The sequence below is a fragment of the Daldinia loculata genome (genome assembly GCF_022478755.1).
Source record: "Daldinia loculata strain CBS 113971 unplaced genomic scaffold F4817scaffold_13, whole genome shotgun sequence".
Taxonomy (NCBI): domain Eukaryota; kingdom Fungi; phylum Ascomycota; class Sordariomycetes; order Xylariales; family Hypoxylaceae; genus Daldinia; species Daldinia loculata.
Genome location: NW_026054867.1, coordinates 29,834 through 47,901, shown reverse-complemented (window position 1 = coordinate 47,901; position 18,068 = coordinate 29,834). Strand labels below are relative to the sequence as shown.

Sequence of the window (18,068 nt, the reverse complement as noted above, 5' to 3'; positions counted from 1 at the left end):
GGATAAGCATGTCTTATAATAAATCATCAAGACAGTGTCTCCTACATACCACTTTTAACTTAACCTATTGCGAGACAGCTACATACGTAGTTAACCGTATAAATAAATTCCTAAACCCGTCTCAACAATTTTCCGTCAGATCTAAACATGTGTAGACCATATACGCAACACGACAACGCACGGGGATGTAGCATCAATATTCCGCTTCTCTCCATTCTTCTGCATTAACAGCCGACACCACATCATCATGCTTCAACGCCATACGCCTTAAGCGCCGTGCCGCCCCAAATCATGCGCTTCTCCTCGTCTTCAAACGATGCCATCCAGCACAGGCGATCGACGATCTTCTTCCACTTCTGCCAGGCGTCGTCACCTACACCAACGGTGCATACGGGCCAGTCGCTCGCGAACATGATGCGGGAGGCGCCGAAGGCGGCGAGCACAACGCTCAGCCAGGGGCTGATCGCGTCGAAGATGTCTTCGGGGGAGCGCTGCCGCAGGGCCTCGGGCATCTCGGCGAAGCCGCCTGATAGCTTCATGTACGTCCGGCTGCACTTGCTCAGGGTGAAGATGGCGGTGCGCCAGGCGATGAAGGACGGGCTGGTTTGCACGTTGTAGATGCCGAGGTCGGGCTTGCAGAGGTGGTCTGTGGGGTGTTAGTTTGCTTGGTGCTTAGGTAGGGATGATGAGGGCATTGGGAGTAGGTTTTATAATGGCGAGCACTGACTGATTATAAAAGTTACTCTCTGGTCCTCGGGAACGCCATCGTGTGCGCGGTCGATCATCTCGACGACTTCCTCGAGTTGGGTCCTGCCGCGGTTATGCTGGTCGACGCCTAAGTCGAACACGAAGCCCCGGCGGCCGAGCAGCTTCAAGCTCTCGATGAAGTTATCCTGAAGCATGGTCCCGTTGGGCTTGTCCTGCAGCAGGTATCTGAAGCCCCTGACCTTGGGCCAGCTCTCGCCGGCTTCTTGCTTCACTAGGTCGAGATACTTCTCCATGGCAGCAACGCCGCTGGGCAGCGGTGCCCAGGGTATGTAGGCGGTACATAGCGAGGCGTCTTCCGCAGTATGGCCCTCGCCCGGCTTTGGTTGGCCGGTGATGATGCGTTTCAGCCAGGAGACTTCTTGGAGTGGGTACTCCCAGCCTTTCTCCCCAGCTTCCAGGTCATTCTTCCGGTCTGTCTCTACGAAGATGAAGCCCTGGGGTGTAGAGCCCTCGGTGGCAGCTCTGTATTCTTCTAGCGAGTGCTGTTTGTTCAGTGGGTGCTCAGGTGTGGGCCATGCTAAAGTTGAGAGCTCTGATTCGGGATAGAGGTGAATGTGTGCGTCGATGATAGGAATATCGGCAGCCATGTTTGAAGAGTTTGAGTATTTCTTTGGTGTATATTTATTTATCTGATCTCCTCTTTTTACCTAGATTGGTTCTATTCGAGCTAAGTTTCGAATAGGAGAAAATAAGGATTGGAAGGGTACCTAAAAGTTTAAAAACAATTGTAGTGTAACCAAACAAGCTTCATCTAAAGCTTCACGCGACTGCCTCTCTCTATTCTCTAATTCTCCCAAGCTACTACTCCCTGCCTTACCCTGTTGTACCTTACCCCGCCACGACCTCCTACTGGAAGCCCACTATTTCCCCTGAGATGGTCTGGTCTGGCTATGGATGTACATTGTATGCATAGTCGCCCCACATGCCACTTCCAAACATTGTCCGTCATTCGCTTTGAAACCCGATACTTCACATACTTGGAAGTACATTGGCGGATGCGTACCGACCGATGTGGTGGTTCTGTTACGAAGTTAGGTTAAGCTATCTTGTGTCAATTGTAACTGGTGGTGTATCACAGGTGTAATATAGGTGATGAGCACGGGGAAAAGGCGGTATAGCACAGTGGAATATTATATTCACTCTATGTTGGATCGTTATAATACACTGTGTTGCCTTAACCCCAAAACGTTAGACAAGCTTCAAACGGTTACTCAATTGGGAAAACTGTTATCGCTCGTTGTTTCTGAAGACGAAAGCGGCCCCCCCTGCTAAATAAAAGGTTTATATAAGGTATATGACATCTTAAGCATCTATCTCATAGACAATTCATCAAGAAACTAATTGTCAACGCCCAGGGATTTCTCATAAGTCGGCAGTTTCCTAGCATCCTTCTGCCGCTCAACAACCTGGCTAGCAGTATCTTTCATCGACCGTATACCCTCTTCCCTAAGCTCCAGGACCTTCTTCGTAGCAGGCCGTTTCGTCATGTTCGCGTTCCAGCGGTAGTATTCGGGAAATTCCTTCTCCAGATCCAAAGTGCCTCCGGGGAAGACAGTGCCGAGGAGAGTATTCCATGACACGAACGAGAGGTCCGCGTACGTACACTTGTCGCCGACGAGCCAAACAGGTTCGTCGGAAGATAGGCCTAGCTCCTGCCTCTGTTTGCGCAGCGAGTCGTTCACGACGCCCATGATGCGCCTGGCCTCAGCCGCGTAGCGATCTATTGCCGTCTGCACGTTCTGCTCTATGTGGATGTGCGTGAACCATACTATTCCGCGAGTAAGTCGGGTTAGCTAGATGTTTCCTAGGAGGATACACGTAGTGAGGAGTTTTATGATAATCTGAAAATACGTACCCTTTTGGCCAAACATAGGGCCTTGGCCGCTCATCTGGAACATGAGCCAACTCTGAAGCTGCCACTTCTCCTGAAGTCTATCGTCTCCATACGTGAGCGTGAGGTCCTTGTCGTAGGTGGCGATGAGATAGTTGATGATAGCGCCAGACTCCCAGAGTGTCACATTCTTATTCGGGTCGACCATGGCGGGAAGCCGTCCATTGGGATTCAGAGAAGTGTACGGTTCGGATTTGATCTCGCTATACGGAATCCAGACGATATCATATGGTATACCGAGCTCTTCAGCTACAATGATGGGTTTCCAAGGGTTAGGTCCTTGACCGTGAGGCCCATTGTAGATCTTGATAGGCTGCATGGTGAATATCAATGTCGAACTAGAATAGTTTGATAGCTTCACAGGTTTATGGCGGAAGCCAGCTTGTCCTCATCTTATACTTATAGCTTCTTATAGCCTTATCTAGTAGAGCTCGACTAACATTGAATTTATCTTTTGACTCTCGAACTTAACATCGGCGCCGAAACTAATAAATCCGCAAAGCCCGTGAACGTGCAGTTGATTATATGAGGTACTACACGATACTTATGCCTAGCGATGACTCGACGAACTGGGGAGACTTCCGAGAACCGGCAACGATGGCGATGATCGTCGGAGACTCACTCTCGGTCTATGCAGGACGGACATCTTTGAGAGCTTTCACCTATATATGATGTCCTATGAGCATGGAAACTTGGTGAGCAAGTATGCTTTATGGTAAATCCGATATTTAGTGATTATGACATTTGTCATCTCATAGCGATCCTCCGGCCAAATTGGCCGATAGGGAAGGATAATGGCTTCTTAGCCAATCGAAAGCTGCATAGAGAGTGTAAGGAAGCTACCTAGCATATGGAGATAAATACCGGCTACTAAGGTAAACAAAACGAGTAGGTAGTCAGTACTGTGTCAGCTTCAAGACCCAGGGGTTTCTTGCACGATACAACAGCGATTATATAAATGTAACGACTCAATGACTTAACCACGCATCCCCCACATTGTAATGGCATGTGTGGGCATCTTATGATTGATATTAACTGTATTACATGCCTTCTTCCAATGCTAGAGCTGTAAATAGGACGATCACAATACGCTCAGTACCGATGTAATATCTTCCCACTAGAGTACATATGCCAATAGCACCCTGGTCTCGTTTGAGCCTCTATTTCCCTTGAATGACACCCTTATCACGACCCAAAGGCATCGTAACGCCACGCTACCTAACCCCAGACGACCCAATGGAGTCCGCATATACCTTACTCCGGGGGCACATACGGGTGGATCAGCATTTCGCTGAATTGTTCCAGCTTCTCCTTGCCCCGGACTTCCTCCACTAGAAGCGGCATTCTGACCACGTTGAATTCGTCGTATAGCTCCTCGATTTGATCTAGATATTTCTTCTGCATTTTCCGTCGGGCATTGCATTGCTCGCAGTTGCTGCCTTTTTTGGGGAATAATAGCTGGTTCACCACAATACAATGTGTGTCGATGTTGTAGCTAGCTAGCTCCTGAATCATACGTTCTGTCTCGTACAGACTCAGGAATTCAGCTATACAGACACAGACAAACGTGGTTAGGTTCTCGTCCTTGAATTGTGTGTTGACCTCAGAAATAGTCTGGCGAAGACTCTCCAGCTTCTCCATCATCTCGTTCAAGTTCTGACCGTTCGGAAGTGTACCTTGGTTTCCGAGGAAGCCGTTAAGTAGGGGCCCATATTGCGAAGAGAGTTGGGAAACCTTAGCGAGAGCTTTCTCGAGGACGGATGGGAACTGGAGGAAACGGAGTGTGTGACCTGTGGGTGCGGTGTCGAAGATGATGACTTCGTACGAGAGGGATTTGACTTGTTTGAGGACCTCTGCGAAGGACATGGCCTCATCTATACCGGGGATCTAGAACGTCGTGTTAGCTTGAGTAGCATGCAACGTCATGTCATATCGTAGTACTCACTGCAAATGCTAAATCCTGCATCATGCCCCCCACGCCACTAAGCGGATCGCTATTTTCCTCACCCTGTCCGGCTATTAAGTCCTGAATGCTTCCATTTGGGTCGATCTCCATAGCGCTTAGATTAGAGAATCCCTCTATTAATCGCGCCTCCTTGCCGAATTTCTGGGAGAAGGCGTCGGACAAGTTGTGAGCAGGATCAGTCGAGATGAGCAGAACCGAGCGACGGACTTTAGCTAGTTGTATAGCAAGAGAGCACGAAGTTGTCGTCTTGCCTACACCTCCCTTTCCGCCGACAAAAATCCATCGCAGCGTCTTCTGGTCTAGAATACACTGCAGGGTCGGCTCGAGGCCATCATCAGCAGAGACCACAGCAGTGGACATAATGGCCGAGGTTGTAAAAGTTGGAGGGGAACAGTGTGTGACGAAGAAAGATTCGAGGAGAGTATGAGAAGACGGTGAGGAGTACCTGGCTGTGCGAGGCTGTGCGAGTATGAGTTACTAGTGTAGATTAAAAGAGTGTAATTAATTGTCGTGGCATAAATTTGGAGGTAGATTCTGGAAGACCAAATGGAATCGCGTTGAGCTTCTAAGCAAATCAAAATTGCCCCGCGATTGATCCCCAATAATGAACGGAGAGGTACGTACATGTATTATGTACCTATTTTGGTGGGGGATAAAGTACCTAAGTACTATGTACAGCCTCACAAGCCACATACAATAAGGGGCAAGTACATCGTACATCTGGTTATATAAATCTTGACATCCATTGCAATCGTGACTTTACAAACCACTCTTACGACTAACAGTCTAACACTATTCACAGACATCGGAATTAGAACTTATAAAAATTTTGTGAAATCCCTTAATATATCGTAGCTCGAAAGTATTATGATTTTTTAAGGAACCATTTCCAAATATTGAACTACCTAATCCTCCCTCAACTGACTCAATCATTCGTCTTCTACTGTAAATGACACCATCATACATCTATGATGCTAGCAGTCTCATTTATCTCCAGTGTTATGAAGGGCGTTGGGCACAGCTTTTTCAATGTTCTCGGGGACCTTCTCCTGAACCTTCTTAGGTAGAATTGATTCCTCTCCTCCGCCCTTTGCGTGAGTCTTGCTAGTGGATTGGCCTGGGTTCTTGCCAGTGGGATGGATCTTTCAAGATGGTTAGCGGAAGTAACTATGAATAAATATCTCAGAGGCTAGGTATTTGGACTCACGCTGTCAGGAAGTGATTCTTCTACATCCTTGGGTACCTTTTCTTGAACCTTTCCGGGCACTTTGGATTGGCCTGTGGCGTGCGACTTGTCTGCGCTGGACATTCTTGCGGAAGTAATAGAAATAGATCTGGTTCTGAATGGAAACTGTCTTAACACGGAAAATGTACGTAGTCGAAGCGATTGAAAGTACATTGTCTATCGAAAACCTCTGATGGATATTTTGGAGATGTCTGTCGTACTTATAATTCGTTCCTAAACAGATGCAGACAGGAGAGTTTATTTTCATGATGATGAATCAGTATTAATACTCTAAAGTGCATGATGACCATACCATTACATATGCTACCATTACATATGCTACTATGACGAGTTTCTATGACGGGTTGGAGTCATGTGTCACGAGGTGGAACGAAACAGCATGAAAACAGCTTCGTTGTTCCGCAAGCAACTCTAAACTACCTATGAAGATCTTTCGTCTATACATACTGAACAGTTCCTTTGTTCTAGATGTCTCATCTAGAATCCTGACATCATGGACGTGATGCTACGAACATCCTAGGAGCATATACACCTAGATTTCAGTGGATGTGTTGAGCTTAAACTTTGCTAAGCCGTAATTCCACCCATGCGAGCTCTTTATAGTGGAACATCCGCGAGCCCATAACCTAGATAATACAGGTAGATTTATGCGAGGTATCAACTTTGATCGAATAAATAGTCACTTAACCTCGCGACCAGGGCTTCTTGTACATCAATTATCTTCCGCGCGTCATATAATTTTAAAACTTCTATGAACTCTTTATCACGTCATGTAGACTATTCAACCTTACAGGACTATGAAGTAGGTTTAATATACTTCCCCGTATACCGAAAGTGTACTAGGAAAACATACCGAGAGTGAAATCAAGCACATCAAGTTGTAATTGATGGCCTAATCGGGGATTTAGTCTACAAGCTTGATAAACATGCTAGCACTGTCACGAGGTGGAACTAAACAGTATGGGAACAACGAAGTTGTTCCGCGAGGAACTCTAATCTAGCTACGGGGATCTATGTCTACCTATACATACTGAACATGTCCTTTGTCCTAGATGTCTCATCTAGAATCCTGACAAGCACGAAAGAAATGACCGTCTTAGCTACGACTAACTAATGTACAACCCATTTCATTGAAAATGGTGGAATAATCCGGTTGACATTTTAATACCACTCCTTAAACTAGTTTGACTATATATCAAGATATCATTAAGCTTCATTCCTACAGTACAGTGGTTTCATGTCGTGGGGTAGCATTTCGTCCACCTCTCATGAATTCTATTAGGGGAAATATCAGGGGCTCCTATCATGAGCAATACATTTAAAAGCGTGCATAATTTTTATATGATTAGTATTCTCATACTTTATATCCTCTGAGTTCAATATTGTATCTGTCTCTTCGATTTACCATACTCTCAGGTGCGAGGCTTTATGTTATTGTGAGCTTCAACATATCTGTATCGAGGAAATTTAAAGGAGATTACCCTATCATCATTGAATTCCGTTACATGGTTGTATTTATATAAGATATCTACCAATCTACTCGCGTAAAGGTTATTATGTTATATCCAGCGTTGCGTTCTATTAATTATTTCACCTGTGCATTTGGGCTAAAATAACCCTTCTTTCAAATGACTGATAGTAGTAAGGAGTGATATTACTTTAAATTATAATGATAATCCTACACGAGACCGAAGCAATCAGACATTTCTAATTATAAACTCTCTAAAACTCCCCAAAGCAACCCTCATAGAGGACTTTCTCAGGTGGCGCGGGTAGATACCGAGGATACGACCGTAAAAACGATTTGATTCAGAATCAATAATTACACCACGGGGGCATGGAAAGTAGCTGTCAGGAACTACAGACCCTAAGCTAAAGTCTTAGATGATTTGACGTACACGGCTAATATAGTAACCTGCATGAATGAAGAGACTACCCCCAAGTTGCATTGCAGGCCGTCTGTGCAACACATCTACGGTGTATTGTCGATTAATTATCAACTGTTACCGCTTTTGACTCAATTCATAAGGTAGGCCAGCCCTGCCATGAAGGATTAGGGCATATCCGTGTTTTCTTTTCTTATTGTCTACAGTCGGTTTGTATAATTCATTTTCCACCGCATCAGTTTATCACCAAGACAGCCAAAGAATAAGATAATAAACGAGCACAGAAGTAGAAAACTCACAGACAAAGCATCTAGCGTATCCACACAATAATTATTTTACGTATCTATCTTCATCTTGTCCCGAATCATCGATCCATCGACTTACATCGACCCGAGGCGAGTGTAAGCGAATGTTGACATACTTTTTAATCCTATACGGGGAGCGTTTTGAAATCGTCTAATAAAATGAGGTGGATACACAACGCTCCGAATAATACTGCTACCAATGGACCGACGACTGTGGCCGTCGCAAGCGTTCTATCAGGAGTTTATTTTTGCATACAAATGATGCTTACGCTGCATAGAAGCCTCCACAACTAGAAGTTGTTGGATCCGAAAATGGCGTCCTCTATGCCTAAGCTCTCACATGGCCCGTACATAGAATTGCAGCCGGGACAGCGGTCCATTTGACCCAACCTCGCTAACTCGCCATTTAGCCTTTTCCCCAGAAGACAGTAGATACATGTACCTATGTCTTCCTGCCCGATACATGTAGGTACTGAATGAATATGTAGTGATGGTATTGATGTTGTAGAAGGTCTGAAATCATATGTACTTTATGGTGTGTGCGCGGACCACCACACCGGGACTCTGACAGTGATTGAACTCTAGCACCCTGTGTACCTACCTAGGTACTAGAGGGCCCAAGCAGCCTCCGTCGTCACGGCTTGTAGTTAACCTCAGGCTTATGATGTAATAAGGTTCCAGTTGATGTGATGCGAGAAAGAATGGAGACGTTATAAATACTTACCTGCGCCGCCTGCCCTTCCCTTGTTCTTCACCCCCCTTCCATTTCCAAAAGCCCTGCGGAACACAATTTAACTGTTCTTTTCAACATACCGGTCTATGATGATACCTACGGGGAGCTGAGACCAGAAACCACTCGGGGTACTGATCGCAACTAGGACTCTGCATAGGTGCAAAGCGCCCCAACCAGTCTATGAAAATAAGGCAGGTATTGAGTATAAATCTTTCCCCTCAAACTTCAGAAACACCAGCTTGCATTTCATATTCTGTTTTCATCAGGTGTGCTACGAGTAGATGATCCAGCCCTCCGATGGGCCATGGCTCTGTCAGAGTTCTAGCCTTCGGCTACCCGAGTAGGAGGTTAGGCCTGTTGACTTGGAAGGACGGGAGCTGAGACGTGAAGTAAGACATGAGGCTTTGTTATGGGCTTCCTATATATACCCGGATCTCGTAGCTTGTAGGTTTGAAACTCTTTACGCAACAGCGTTGTTGTTCACTCATCGCTTGGTTCGCCTTGTGACAGCTCCATCTCTAGAAAAGGGCACGATGAGTCAGCAAACATCATCGTGTCGCATGTTCGATTTTGCTTTATATGTCTTAGGGTTTATGTTCGAGGTCGGCTTATCCATGCCTTGGGAATAGGTATGTTGCCCACAGTAAAGCTAGACTGGGCTGGTATACTGAACTTGAATGCGTCTAGATGACTGGATCATCTTCATAACTTGGGTATGGGTCTTCCGAATGTATCTACTTTCGGTGATTCCTAACTAAAGCTATACCTAGCTTCTAACGTGCGGTTTCACCGTGGTCACAGCAATCCGTATGTATCACTACATTTGCAATTTAGTACTATTTGTCGTTAATATGAACTTGGTAGAAACAACATGGGGCTTAGGAATGAAATATGTCGACGATATATCTACCCAAAATGTATATCCTTTCGGACAAGTAAGACAGAAGCTCTTATCATACAGCGGTTATATCTAACACCAAACAGTTGGAACTTGCAGGCTTTTCTTTGTGAGCATCTAACCAAGAAGTCACTGGTATTTTCGACCCCTAATCGATATACTTAGATATATTCTTAGCATCCTCAGGTTTAAGCTAAGCCTGCTGGTATCCTACTTTCGATTTGTCCCTCGGGGGATGTGCAAATATGGCATCACCTGCGTATTAGCTTCTTGCACGCTATTCCACCTATCGTGTCTGATAGTTCAACTCAACCAATGCCACCCGGTATGTTAGCGGGCTCACTCAAGTCTGCGATGTGGCTAACTTTGGTAGATCGCAAAGAAATGGGATCCAACTATCCCAGGGAGATGTATTAACCAGATTCCTTACTACATGGCTTCCTCGGCATTGGCTATCGTTTTCGATTTCGCTGTGTAAGTAGCTCGACTTTTATTCAAGAAATGCGGAGCGGGCTCTGACCAGTTGGAAGCATGTTTCTTCCATTCCCAGTACTCATTAAAACGAAGATTCAACTACGAAAGAAAGTCATGTTACTCGGCCTTTTCGCCCTTGGTTTCTTTATTACCGGGATCCAGATCATCAGAATCCAATTCTTGAAAGACCTCAGAAACCCCCTCAATTCTGGACCTGTCGTACTATGGTCGACAGTCGAAGCAAACCTAGGTGTAATAGTTGCATGTATACCGGTCCTTTCGCCTCTTTTCAAGCAGAACCGTAATAACTATAATAAGGGCACGCCCGAGTCGACATGGGGGAATACTACAACGCCGAGTATTGCAAGGCACTCTTGTAGGGTTGCCAGAAATCACATCTCCGAGGATGACCTATTCGATACAGAGAAAGACAATGATAAACGTCTAACGAGCACCGATAGCCGGGAGCTCATTAATATAGGGAACGGACGCATACTTAGGGAGACAGATATTGTCGTTGTCAACCAACTAGCCCCCGCTCATCTGGCTCCCCTACATGATATGGAGCTAGGAGGACCATTGAAGGTTAATTATGAATGCTGGGCGAGGAGTACTAAAATGACAATTCACGATGGATTTTCAAGTCATAGCCTCGACTGCATTTAGGGTTGCTTATAAGGGTTACCTAACACGACGGTCTAACGCGTATCTTGTTTGATTGAATTGATAGAAGGGGTTGGGGTATGGTAAATAGGGCCAAGATACATAGTAAGAATAATTTGATATTACTATGGTGTAAAGCCTCAAACTAGGGGCTGAATCTTAAACTCATCTCGCCCTAGAACTTTGTAATATAAGCGTCTACGAAACTAAGTTGTGTAAGCATAGCCTCTCTAGTGCTACACACCGTATCGACGCGATGCATAGGACTTAGTATGTAATTACGTATTGAAATGCCTTATACCGCTTCACCGGATGTAACGATATTAAAATATCTGTAAGCATGCGAAAAAGATTGCTACAGAAACACCTAAAGGTGTGAACTGGCTGCTAGCTTATATTTATCAAATTTTCCACACTGACAAATAGTGAGCGTCGAATACATTGCTCGCAGCATCAGAGCCTCTCGGAACAAGACTTCAACGTTGCCTAATTGCCCACCTAGGTCCACCAAGATTTGGTAAAGAATAGAACCGCCTTATCTTTGGTTGTTGCCGGGAAATTTAGTATCATAAAGGAAATAGATAAAAAAGCCTTGCGATGTGGAAGTTCTTAGAAACGATTGTCAGTAAATGTGAATCTACCAAAGGACATTTCTCCGCTTATGATCTAGGGAAGGACGTTATATGTTAAGGCTAGCCAACTTAACCGTACTTACATGACGCTCGATAGAATTGATATCTAATGCTAGTAAGAAAGGTAGCACCATATGGGAAGTAAAGGAAGATTTAGAACTTTTAATACTTAGCTAGGTAAGTCTGAAATCTGTGGTTAACCCTTACCTACCTAGGTATCTAGATATAGTCGGACCACGAGCTCATATCTATAAAGCATAACGCACAAGGAATCAAGGATTGCCGGAAAGATGCTGTGTATGATCAATAAGATTAGCTCACAAATGGCATCGTTTGTGCAAAAGATGTTCGATGGGGCTTTTGTTGCCAGACAAGCTGTCACCCCTAGTCTCTTGGAATCATCTAAGGGGTTCGAATTCCCTATTACAAGACAAGGACAAATAGAACACGAGATATCACCAACAACCCGGATCGAACTAAATATTTGCTCTTGTTTAAAGGATTAAATAACATTGAGACGGATTGGTATCTATGAATCTATGTAGTCTAAAATAATAAAGGAGAGAAAGGGCCAAGACACACCAGCCCATCAGAATGACCTACACGGAGCCTTTCGTATCCCTTTCAAGTTCCTTTCGAAGTACCTCACATGAATCAGAGTCAGTAACCTTGACAGAACCAAGAGCGTTGAAGGTCGGTTATGGAAATTCATTGGTAGGTCGTAGCACTCGGTATACCCGTAGGACCCTGTCTTGCAAATTACCTCCCAAGATAGGGAACTTAGATATCATGGTAGTTATATAATCCTCCCACGCCGTCTCCATTCCCTGTCCTAGATCCAAATGCCCTAAGAATACCTAAAGGTACCTCTTAATATAAGTCTATCTCTGGTATGAGGAATACAAGTGCCTGTATCTTAGCACTTACCCCGTCTGAGACTACTCGCATGCACCTTCTTGTATATGAATGTTACCTAGGCAGTAATAGCACCTGCTTTATCTGACAATACCTCCTCCATACACTGCCTGGGCTGTCAATGCAGTGCAGCTTCTCTCCTTAGGGCTTGAAATCAGCTGCTCACGCAACTCCACGCAACTCCAAGCAGCTCCACGTAAGTCCCCATAAGGCATCTTCAGTTTTAACCTGGAAGGCCCTACTCTCTCTCCCTTGTACACTTTCCAGATATTAGGTGCCTTCCATTCTATCCACCTCCATCTACCTACTTAAGTTTCATCCCATCTCTCAACTTCATCCCTTTCTTTCTTTCTTTCTTTTCAACATCAACAACTTCGGCATCCTCACCACAGGAGATCATCAGTCTCTGACAACGAGACAGCGCGAATCAACTAAGTCAATCCTATTTAATTCGCCTCGCTTGGGCCCTGCTACTACACCTACTTGCCTGAGGCACGTAAAGGTAAGCCACGATGTTTCGTTTGGGTGGCGCGTCTACCTTGTTTCCTCCGACTTGAAATGTTTGCACCAAGACGCATCGCACTGTACCACTACCCTTCTACCCTTCTACCCTTCTACCCTTCTACTTCCCTGAAAACAATCTTCATCCTTCCAAACTTCCTTCACTCTGGTTCAGCTACATTGCCTTCCACTCCTTTATCCTCTTCTCTACCAACCTTTCCTCTGCCCTGTCATTATCCAACAGGAAGCGCCTACGCTTACTACTACGCGAGCCATACTCTGGTCGAAGCTGGTAAAGCTAGAGAAATCCTCGCCCCCCTTCAGTTTACATCACTCTAATATCCCCTCCTCCTCCATCTTACAGTCGTGCCACCACATTCTACTGTTCAACCATTTCTCATTGGTGTCCAGGAACGTAGGTGAACGTACGTGTTGCATATTCATGTTTTGTCCTTTATCTAACTTCATATTTCGCTTATTCCGTACCCCATGCTACCTAAATATAGCTGTTCGACCAAGCTTTTGTTTTTGTCAGCAGTTATACCTACTTATAGCTAACCACGTTTTCATTCTTTTATTTTATGAAGTCACGCTAATAAATCCCCTAGGACTTCCTCAAGCAGCCACAATGTCTGACTGGGACAACGCGGCTGTCGGCCACTCTGGCCCCCAGGATGGCGGAGGCGGTCGAGCCTGCTTCAACTGCGGCCAGGAGGGGTAAGTTGAATTACTGTACTGAATATGCGTAGCTAACATCAGATCTAGCCACAACAAGGCCGAATGCCCCAATCCTCGTGTCTTGAAGTGCCGACATTGCAATGAGGACGGCCATGCAATCCGTGACTGTCCCACTGCTCCTCCCCAGGAATTCACTGGGGAATGCCGATTCTGCAAGAAGGAGGGCCACATGGCTAAGGATTGTCCGGACAAACCCCCCATGCTGTGCAAGAACTGCCAAGAGGAAGGTAAGACAAAACTAAATAGTAACCCTAAATACAGAAGACTAAGCGCATTGATTATACTAGGACATGTGGCTGCTCTATGCAAGAATCCACGCAAGATTGACCGCTCGTCTGTTGGCGAGATCCCCGCTGAAGAGGCTTGGGCAAAGATTATCGAAGGAGCCAAGGAGAAGGACATGGACAAGGTCAAGGAAGGCATCCAGGAGTATCTCAACTCTACTCCAGGTATCACCTACGTCAACCTCGAGCAGGCGTTCCGCTCTCAGTTCATTGAATTGCACCTGATCGCGTTGGAGAACCCTTCACTGCTCGCGACTCACACTCACATGGACCTTCAAGGAAACCTTGACAAGAAGTACCGTGTTCACTATCGCTGGAGCGACAAGCCCCTCCGTCCCCGAGAGGTCCAGCAGTGGCCTCAGTCGGCTGCGGACAACCTCGAGCGTCTTAAGGATGCTGGCGAAACCGTTGAACGCGGCGTGCCCAAGTGCAGTAACTGCAGCGAGCTTGGTCACATTTCGAAGAGATGCCCCCAGGAGAAGATTGAGAAGGAACGCACTGTCATCAAGTGCTTCAACTGCGACCAGCCAGGTCATCGCATCCGCGACTGTGAGTCTGGCTAAGTGTATTCTTGGGTTTGTCGCTTTCTAACATGGATAAGGCCCGGAACCTCGCAAGAACAAGTATGGCTGTAGAAACTGCGGGTATGTATATACCTATCCATATCTTATTACTCTTCCACCACTAACCATACCTGTTACTATAGCCAAGGAGGTCACATGGCATCGGACTGTAAGTAATTACGTTGCTAACCTCATACTTTCCATTGACAATTTCATAGGCCCCGAGCCTCGCCGAGCTGGAGATGACGTGGAGTGTCGCAAGTGTGGCGGAAGTAAGTCGTAAATCATGATTACTTAGATACTTACGAGTGTTACTAACTAGATGCTTTAGCCGGCCACTTTGCCAAAGATTGTCCTCAGGAAGGTGGAGGTCGTAGCCGCGCGTGCTTTAACTGTGGCGAGGAAGGCCACAGCTCTCGAGACTGTCCGAACCCCAAGAAAATCCAGTGCCGCAACTGTGATGAGTTCGGACACATGTCCAAGGAATGCCCCAAGCCCCGCGATTGTAAGTGAAGTCGGATATTCTGCTTACTAGGCATACTCTATGGAACTACATGCTAACATCTCAAAAGACAGCCGGGTCAAATGCACCAAGTGCGGTGAGATGGGCCACACTCAAGTTCGATGCAAGATGGAGTCTGCTCCTATTGATGAGCCCACCTTCGACGCGGCTGGCGGTAGCCGTGGTAGCGTTGCTCACCATGGCGGAGATAGCTTCACGCCGGCCCTAGCTGCACCTGAGAGTGGTGCTGATGACAACTGGGGCTCTAATGGTGATGTTGACTGGTAAATGCTACGCGATGATCTAAACTCATTGAGTTTCGGGATCTTGGCTTCTTCAACTCTTTAGTTTACTTTTTAATATTTTGCGAATGTTTGTAGACGATGAGTCTGGAGAGGTCGGTTTCGCATGATAGCCAATTGGCAGTCGTGTTATTGCGAATGAGTTTTACACAGGAATGAATCGCGAGGTCACTACTAAGTTAGTACCATAATAGGTGGTGGTATTTGAGCTGTCTTGCAATCTCCTGAGCCCTCTTGCACATGGATAGGACAATTTGCCTTATATTCAGAGCTCAGGTAATCAATACATTATAAAATTCGGTGTGAAGTTCAAACGGGAACCCCCTATTTTAAATCTAAGGTACCTAAGTACTTTGTAACGCGTGGCGTTTCAGCCACAGAAAAGCACCCTATCAGAAGCCTGGAAGCTTGGTCGCAGCTATTAGGTAGAAGGTAAACAGCCCCTCCATAAACAATGCGTCGTCAGAAGCCACTGACAGCTCCTAACGTAAAGCTCGTCAAATCGAATCTGCTCTCTTTGCAAGTATTCTCATGACGAACATTATTTAGACAAACGAATAATTCTACTAGAATATTAGAAATATTCCGAAAATCGTATTATCAAGCACCGGAATGTCGATAACGATCGAGAAGATACTCGCTGCTTCTCCCGTGACAGCTCGAGGGCAGCCGACGCAGCTGTCGACCGATGCCAAGGGGGAAAGGATAGCTTATGCTGTAGGTACCCTGAGGCCCATTTAGGATTCACACGATGGGAGCTATATCTAACGTTATATCAGTCCGGGAAATCAATATTTGTTCGATCTATCGACGACCCTTCTACTAGTAAACAATACACTGGTCACACGGCCCAAACGACTGTTGCCAAGTTTTCGCCGAGTGGATTCTACATTGCCAGCGGTGATGTATCGGGCTCGGTTCGGGTATGGGACTCGATAGAGGCTGTGAATACCAAAGGTACCAGCTACTAGATTGAAAGTGTGCTGGTGGTATTCATGTTCAACTAACATAACGTTCCAACTTAGGCGAATATCACATCATCTCGGGTCGCATCAATGATATAGCGTGGGATGGCGATTCGCAGCGCATCATTGCGGTCGGCGACGGGCGTGAGCGGTTCGGACACTGCATCACTGCGGACAGTGGTAACAGCGTAGGCGAGGTATCTGGACATTCTAAAGTCATCAACTCGGTTGCCGTGAGGCAGATGAGGCCCCTTAGAGCTGCAACCGCGAGTGATGACATGGCTATGTGTTTCTTGCACGGTGCTCCGTTCAAATTTGACTCGAAGTCAACCGGCCTTCATAAGGGATTCGCATTGGGCACGGCCTTCTCGCCGGACGGGAACACCCTTGTTACGGTGGGTGCAGATAAGCGAATTCAACTGTACGATGGGAAAACTGGGGAACCCACAAAGTCCATTGGCGAGAACGAACACACGGGAAGCATCTTTGCAGTTAGTTGGTCAAAAGATTCGAAGAGTCTTGTCACAGCCAGCGCCGATCAGACCGTTAAATTATGGGATGTGGAGGCGGGTAAAGTCACACAAACGTGGAAATTCGGAGGAGACGGTGTCAGTATCCCAGACCAACAGGTCGGTGTGGTATGGCCACATGGTCGCAGCGATGGCTTGATTATCAGCCTCAGCCTTGGCGGAGATCTAAACTATCTGGTAGAAGGCAACCCGAAACCGATCAAAGTTATTCAGGGACATAACAAGAGCATCACAGCCCTGGGAGTTGGCTCGGATGGCAAAGGCCAAACACTATGGACTGGAAGCTTCGATGGTCGGGTCTGCAGCTGGGATCTCGGCTCTGGAGCTGCCACGGTTGTCGACGGGCAGACTCACACAAACCAAGTAACAGAATTCACATCTAGTACTGGGCGAGCATACAGCGTCGGATGGGACGATACTCTGCGCATAGTCGACGAGTCCGCCAACACTTTTGCTGGTGAGTCGCTAAAACTGTTCGCACAGCCCAAGGGAGTTGCTTCTGCGGATGGACGAGTGTACGTGGCAACCATCGCCGGCGTCGAGATCTATGTCAAGGATCAACTTGCAGGCAAGCTAGAAATCGCCGAAGCGCAGCCAACAGCCATCGCCGCCCAGGGATCACTAGTAGCAGTAGGCCTGAGCAATAACGCGGTGCGCCTATACAAGGCGGATTCGAGTAACAAGCTTACGCAAGCACATGAGGTAAAAAACTCAACGGCACAAATTTCGACTCTAGCCTTTTCGAAGGACGGCTCGCTGCTTGCCGCGGGCAACACGGCAGGTAAGATATACGCGTATCGTACGTCTGGCTTGGAGTTGGCGACGGATCGGTGGTCGGCGCATACGGGCCGCGTAACAAGCATCGCATGGAACGAGGCGGGCACGCACGCGGCCAGCGGCGCGTTAGACACTAATGTGTTCGTATGGAGCCTCGCGAAGCCCGGTTCACGCGTCAAAGCGCTAAACGCGCACAAGGACGGCGTTAATGGCGTCGCTTGGGTGCATGGCGGGACGAAGGTCGCGAGTACGGGTGGAGATGCGGCGATTAAGATTTGGAATGTTGAGGGGTTGCAATGAGAGATGGGATGACTTTATGAAGTATTGATCATGATCACGATAGCCTATAGGAGCAAGTAGATATTTGAACGAGGCTTAGAATTGTTTATCTAGATGATAATCTCTCCGAAGTGTTCTTGCTGAACGATTGAGCATGGGTTATGTGGAATAACCCTTGAACTGTATACGCGTTGAGAAGAATTGCCTTAAGAATATAACACTGTATAGAATTATTCCTAGAGATCCTCTA

At 46.5% G+C, this 18,068-nt stretch overlaps 7 protein-coding genes across 7 annotated transcripts; 2 read left to right on the top strand and 5 right to left on the bottom strand.

The window, feature by feature from the left end:
• Positions 1–200: 200 nt before the first annotated feature.
• On the bottom strand, positions 201–1,567 carry F4817DRAFT_41058 (amidohydrolase 2). The gene is made up of 2 exons (XM_049307425.1): positions 728–1,567; positions 201–646 (listed from the first exon to the last, which is right to left on the bottom strand). The coding sequence occupies exons 1-2, from the start codon at positions 1,353–1,355 to the stop codon at positions 246–248; spliced, it is 1,029 nt and encodes a 342-aa protein (XP_049160814.1). The 5' UTR covers positions 1,356–1,567; the 3' UTR covers positions 201–245.
• A 531-nt stretch (positions 1,568–2,098) lies between these two features.
• On the bottom strand, positions 2,099–3,372 carry F4817DRAFT_41088 (glutathione transferase). The gene is made up of 2 exons (XM_049307426.1): positions 2,624–3,372; positions 2,099–2,536 (listed from the first exon to the last, which is right to left on the bottom strand). Exons 1-2 carry the CDS (start codon positions 2,976–2,978, stop codon positions 2,106–2,108), a joined length of 786 nt encoding a protein of 261 aa, XP_049160813.1. The 5' UTR covers positions 2,979–3,372; the 3' UTR covers positions 2,099–2,105.
• A 259-nt stretch (positions 3,373–3,631) lies between these two features.
• Positions 3,632–5,187, bottom strand: F4817DRAFT_331741 (anion-transporting ATPase). Its single transcript, XM_049302563.1, has 2 exons — positions 4,605–5,187; positions 3,632–4,546 (listed from the first exon to the last, which is right to left on the bottom strand). The coding sequence occupies exons 1-2, from the start codon at positions 4,983–4,985 to the stop codon at positions 3,914–3,916; spliced, it is 1,014 nt and encodes a 337-aa protein (XP_049160812.1). The 5' UTR covers positions 4,986–5,187; the 3' UTR covers positions 3,632–3,913.
• Positions 5,188–5,382: 195 nt separating this feature from the next.
• F4817DRAFT_331739 (uncharacterized protein) lies at positions 5,383–6,022 on the bottom strand. The gene is made up of 2 exons (XM_049302562.1): positions 5,833–6,022; positions 5,383–5,767 (listed from the first exon to the last, which is right to left on the bottom strand). The coding sequence occupies exons 1-2, from the start codon at positions 5,932–5,934 to the stop codon at positions 5,609–5,611; spliced, it is 261 nt and encodes an 86-aa protein (XP_049160811.1). The 5' UTR covers positions 5,935–6,022; the 3' UTR covers positions 5,383–5,608.
• A 3,624-nt stretch (positions 6,023–9,646) lies between these two features.
• Positions 9,647–10,833, top strand: F4817DRAFT_314014 (uncharacterized protein; the record flags this gene model as incomplete). Its single annotated transcript, XM_049300340.1, has 5 exons — positions 9,647–9,730; positions 9,780–9,802; positions 9,871–10,018; positions 10,067–10,167; positions 10,224–10,833. The coding sequence occupies 5 exons, from the start codon at positions 9,647–9,649 to the stop codon at positions 10,831–10,833; spliced, it is 966 nt and encodes a 321-aa protein (XP_049160810.1).
• A 2,445-nt stretch (positions 10,834–13,278) lies between these two features.
• F4817DRAFT_331738 (uncharacterized protein) lies at positions 13,279–14,283 on the bottom strand. The gene is made up of 4 exons (XM_049302561.1): positions 13,904–14,283; positions 13,644–13,843; positions 13,487–13,595; positions 13,279–13,303 (listed from the first exon to the last, which is right to left on the bottom strand). Exons 1-3 carry the CDS (start codon positions 14,037–14,039, stop codon positions 13,494–13,496), a joined length of 438 nt encoding a protein of 145 aa, XP_049160809.1. The 5' UTR covers positions 14,040–14,283; the 3' UTR covers positions 13,279–13,303; positions 13,487–13,493.
• A 1,445-nt stretch (positions 14,284–15,728) lies between these two features.
• On the top strand, positions 15,729–18,051 carry F4817DRAFT_331735 (WD40 repeat-like protein). The gene is made up of 3 exons (XM_049302560.1): positions 15,729–15,984; positions 16,047–16,224; positions 16,293–18,051. The coding sequence occupies exons 1-3, from the start codon at positions 15,880–15,882 to the stop codon at positions 17,837–17,839; spliced, it is 1,830 nt and encodes a 609-aa protein (XP_049160808.1). The 5' UTR covers positions 15,729–15,879; the 3' UTR covers positions 17,840–18,051.
• The last annotated feature ends 17 nt before the right edge of the window (positions 18,052–18,068 follow it).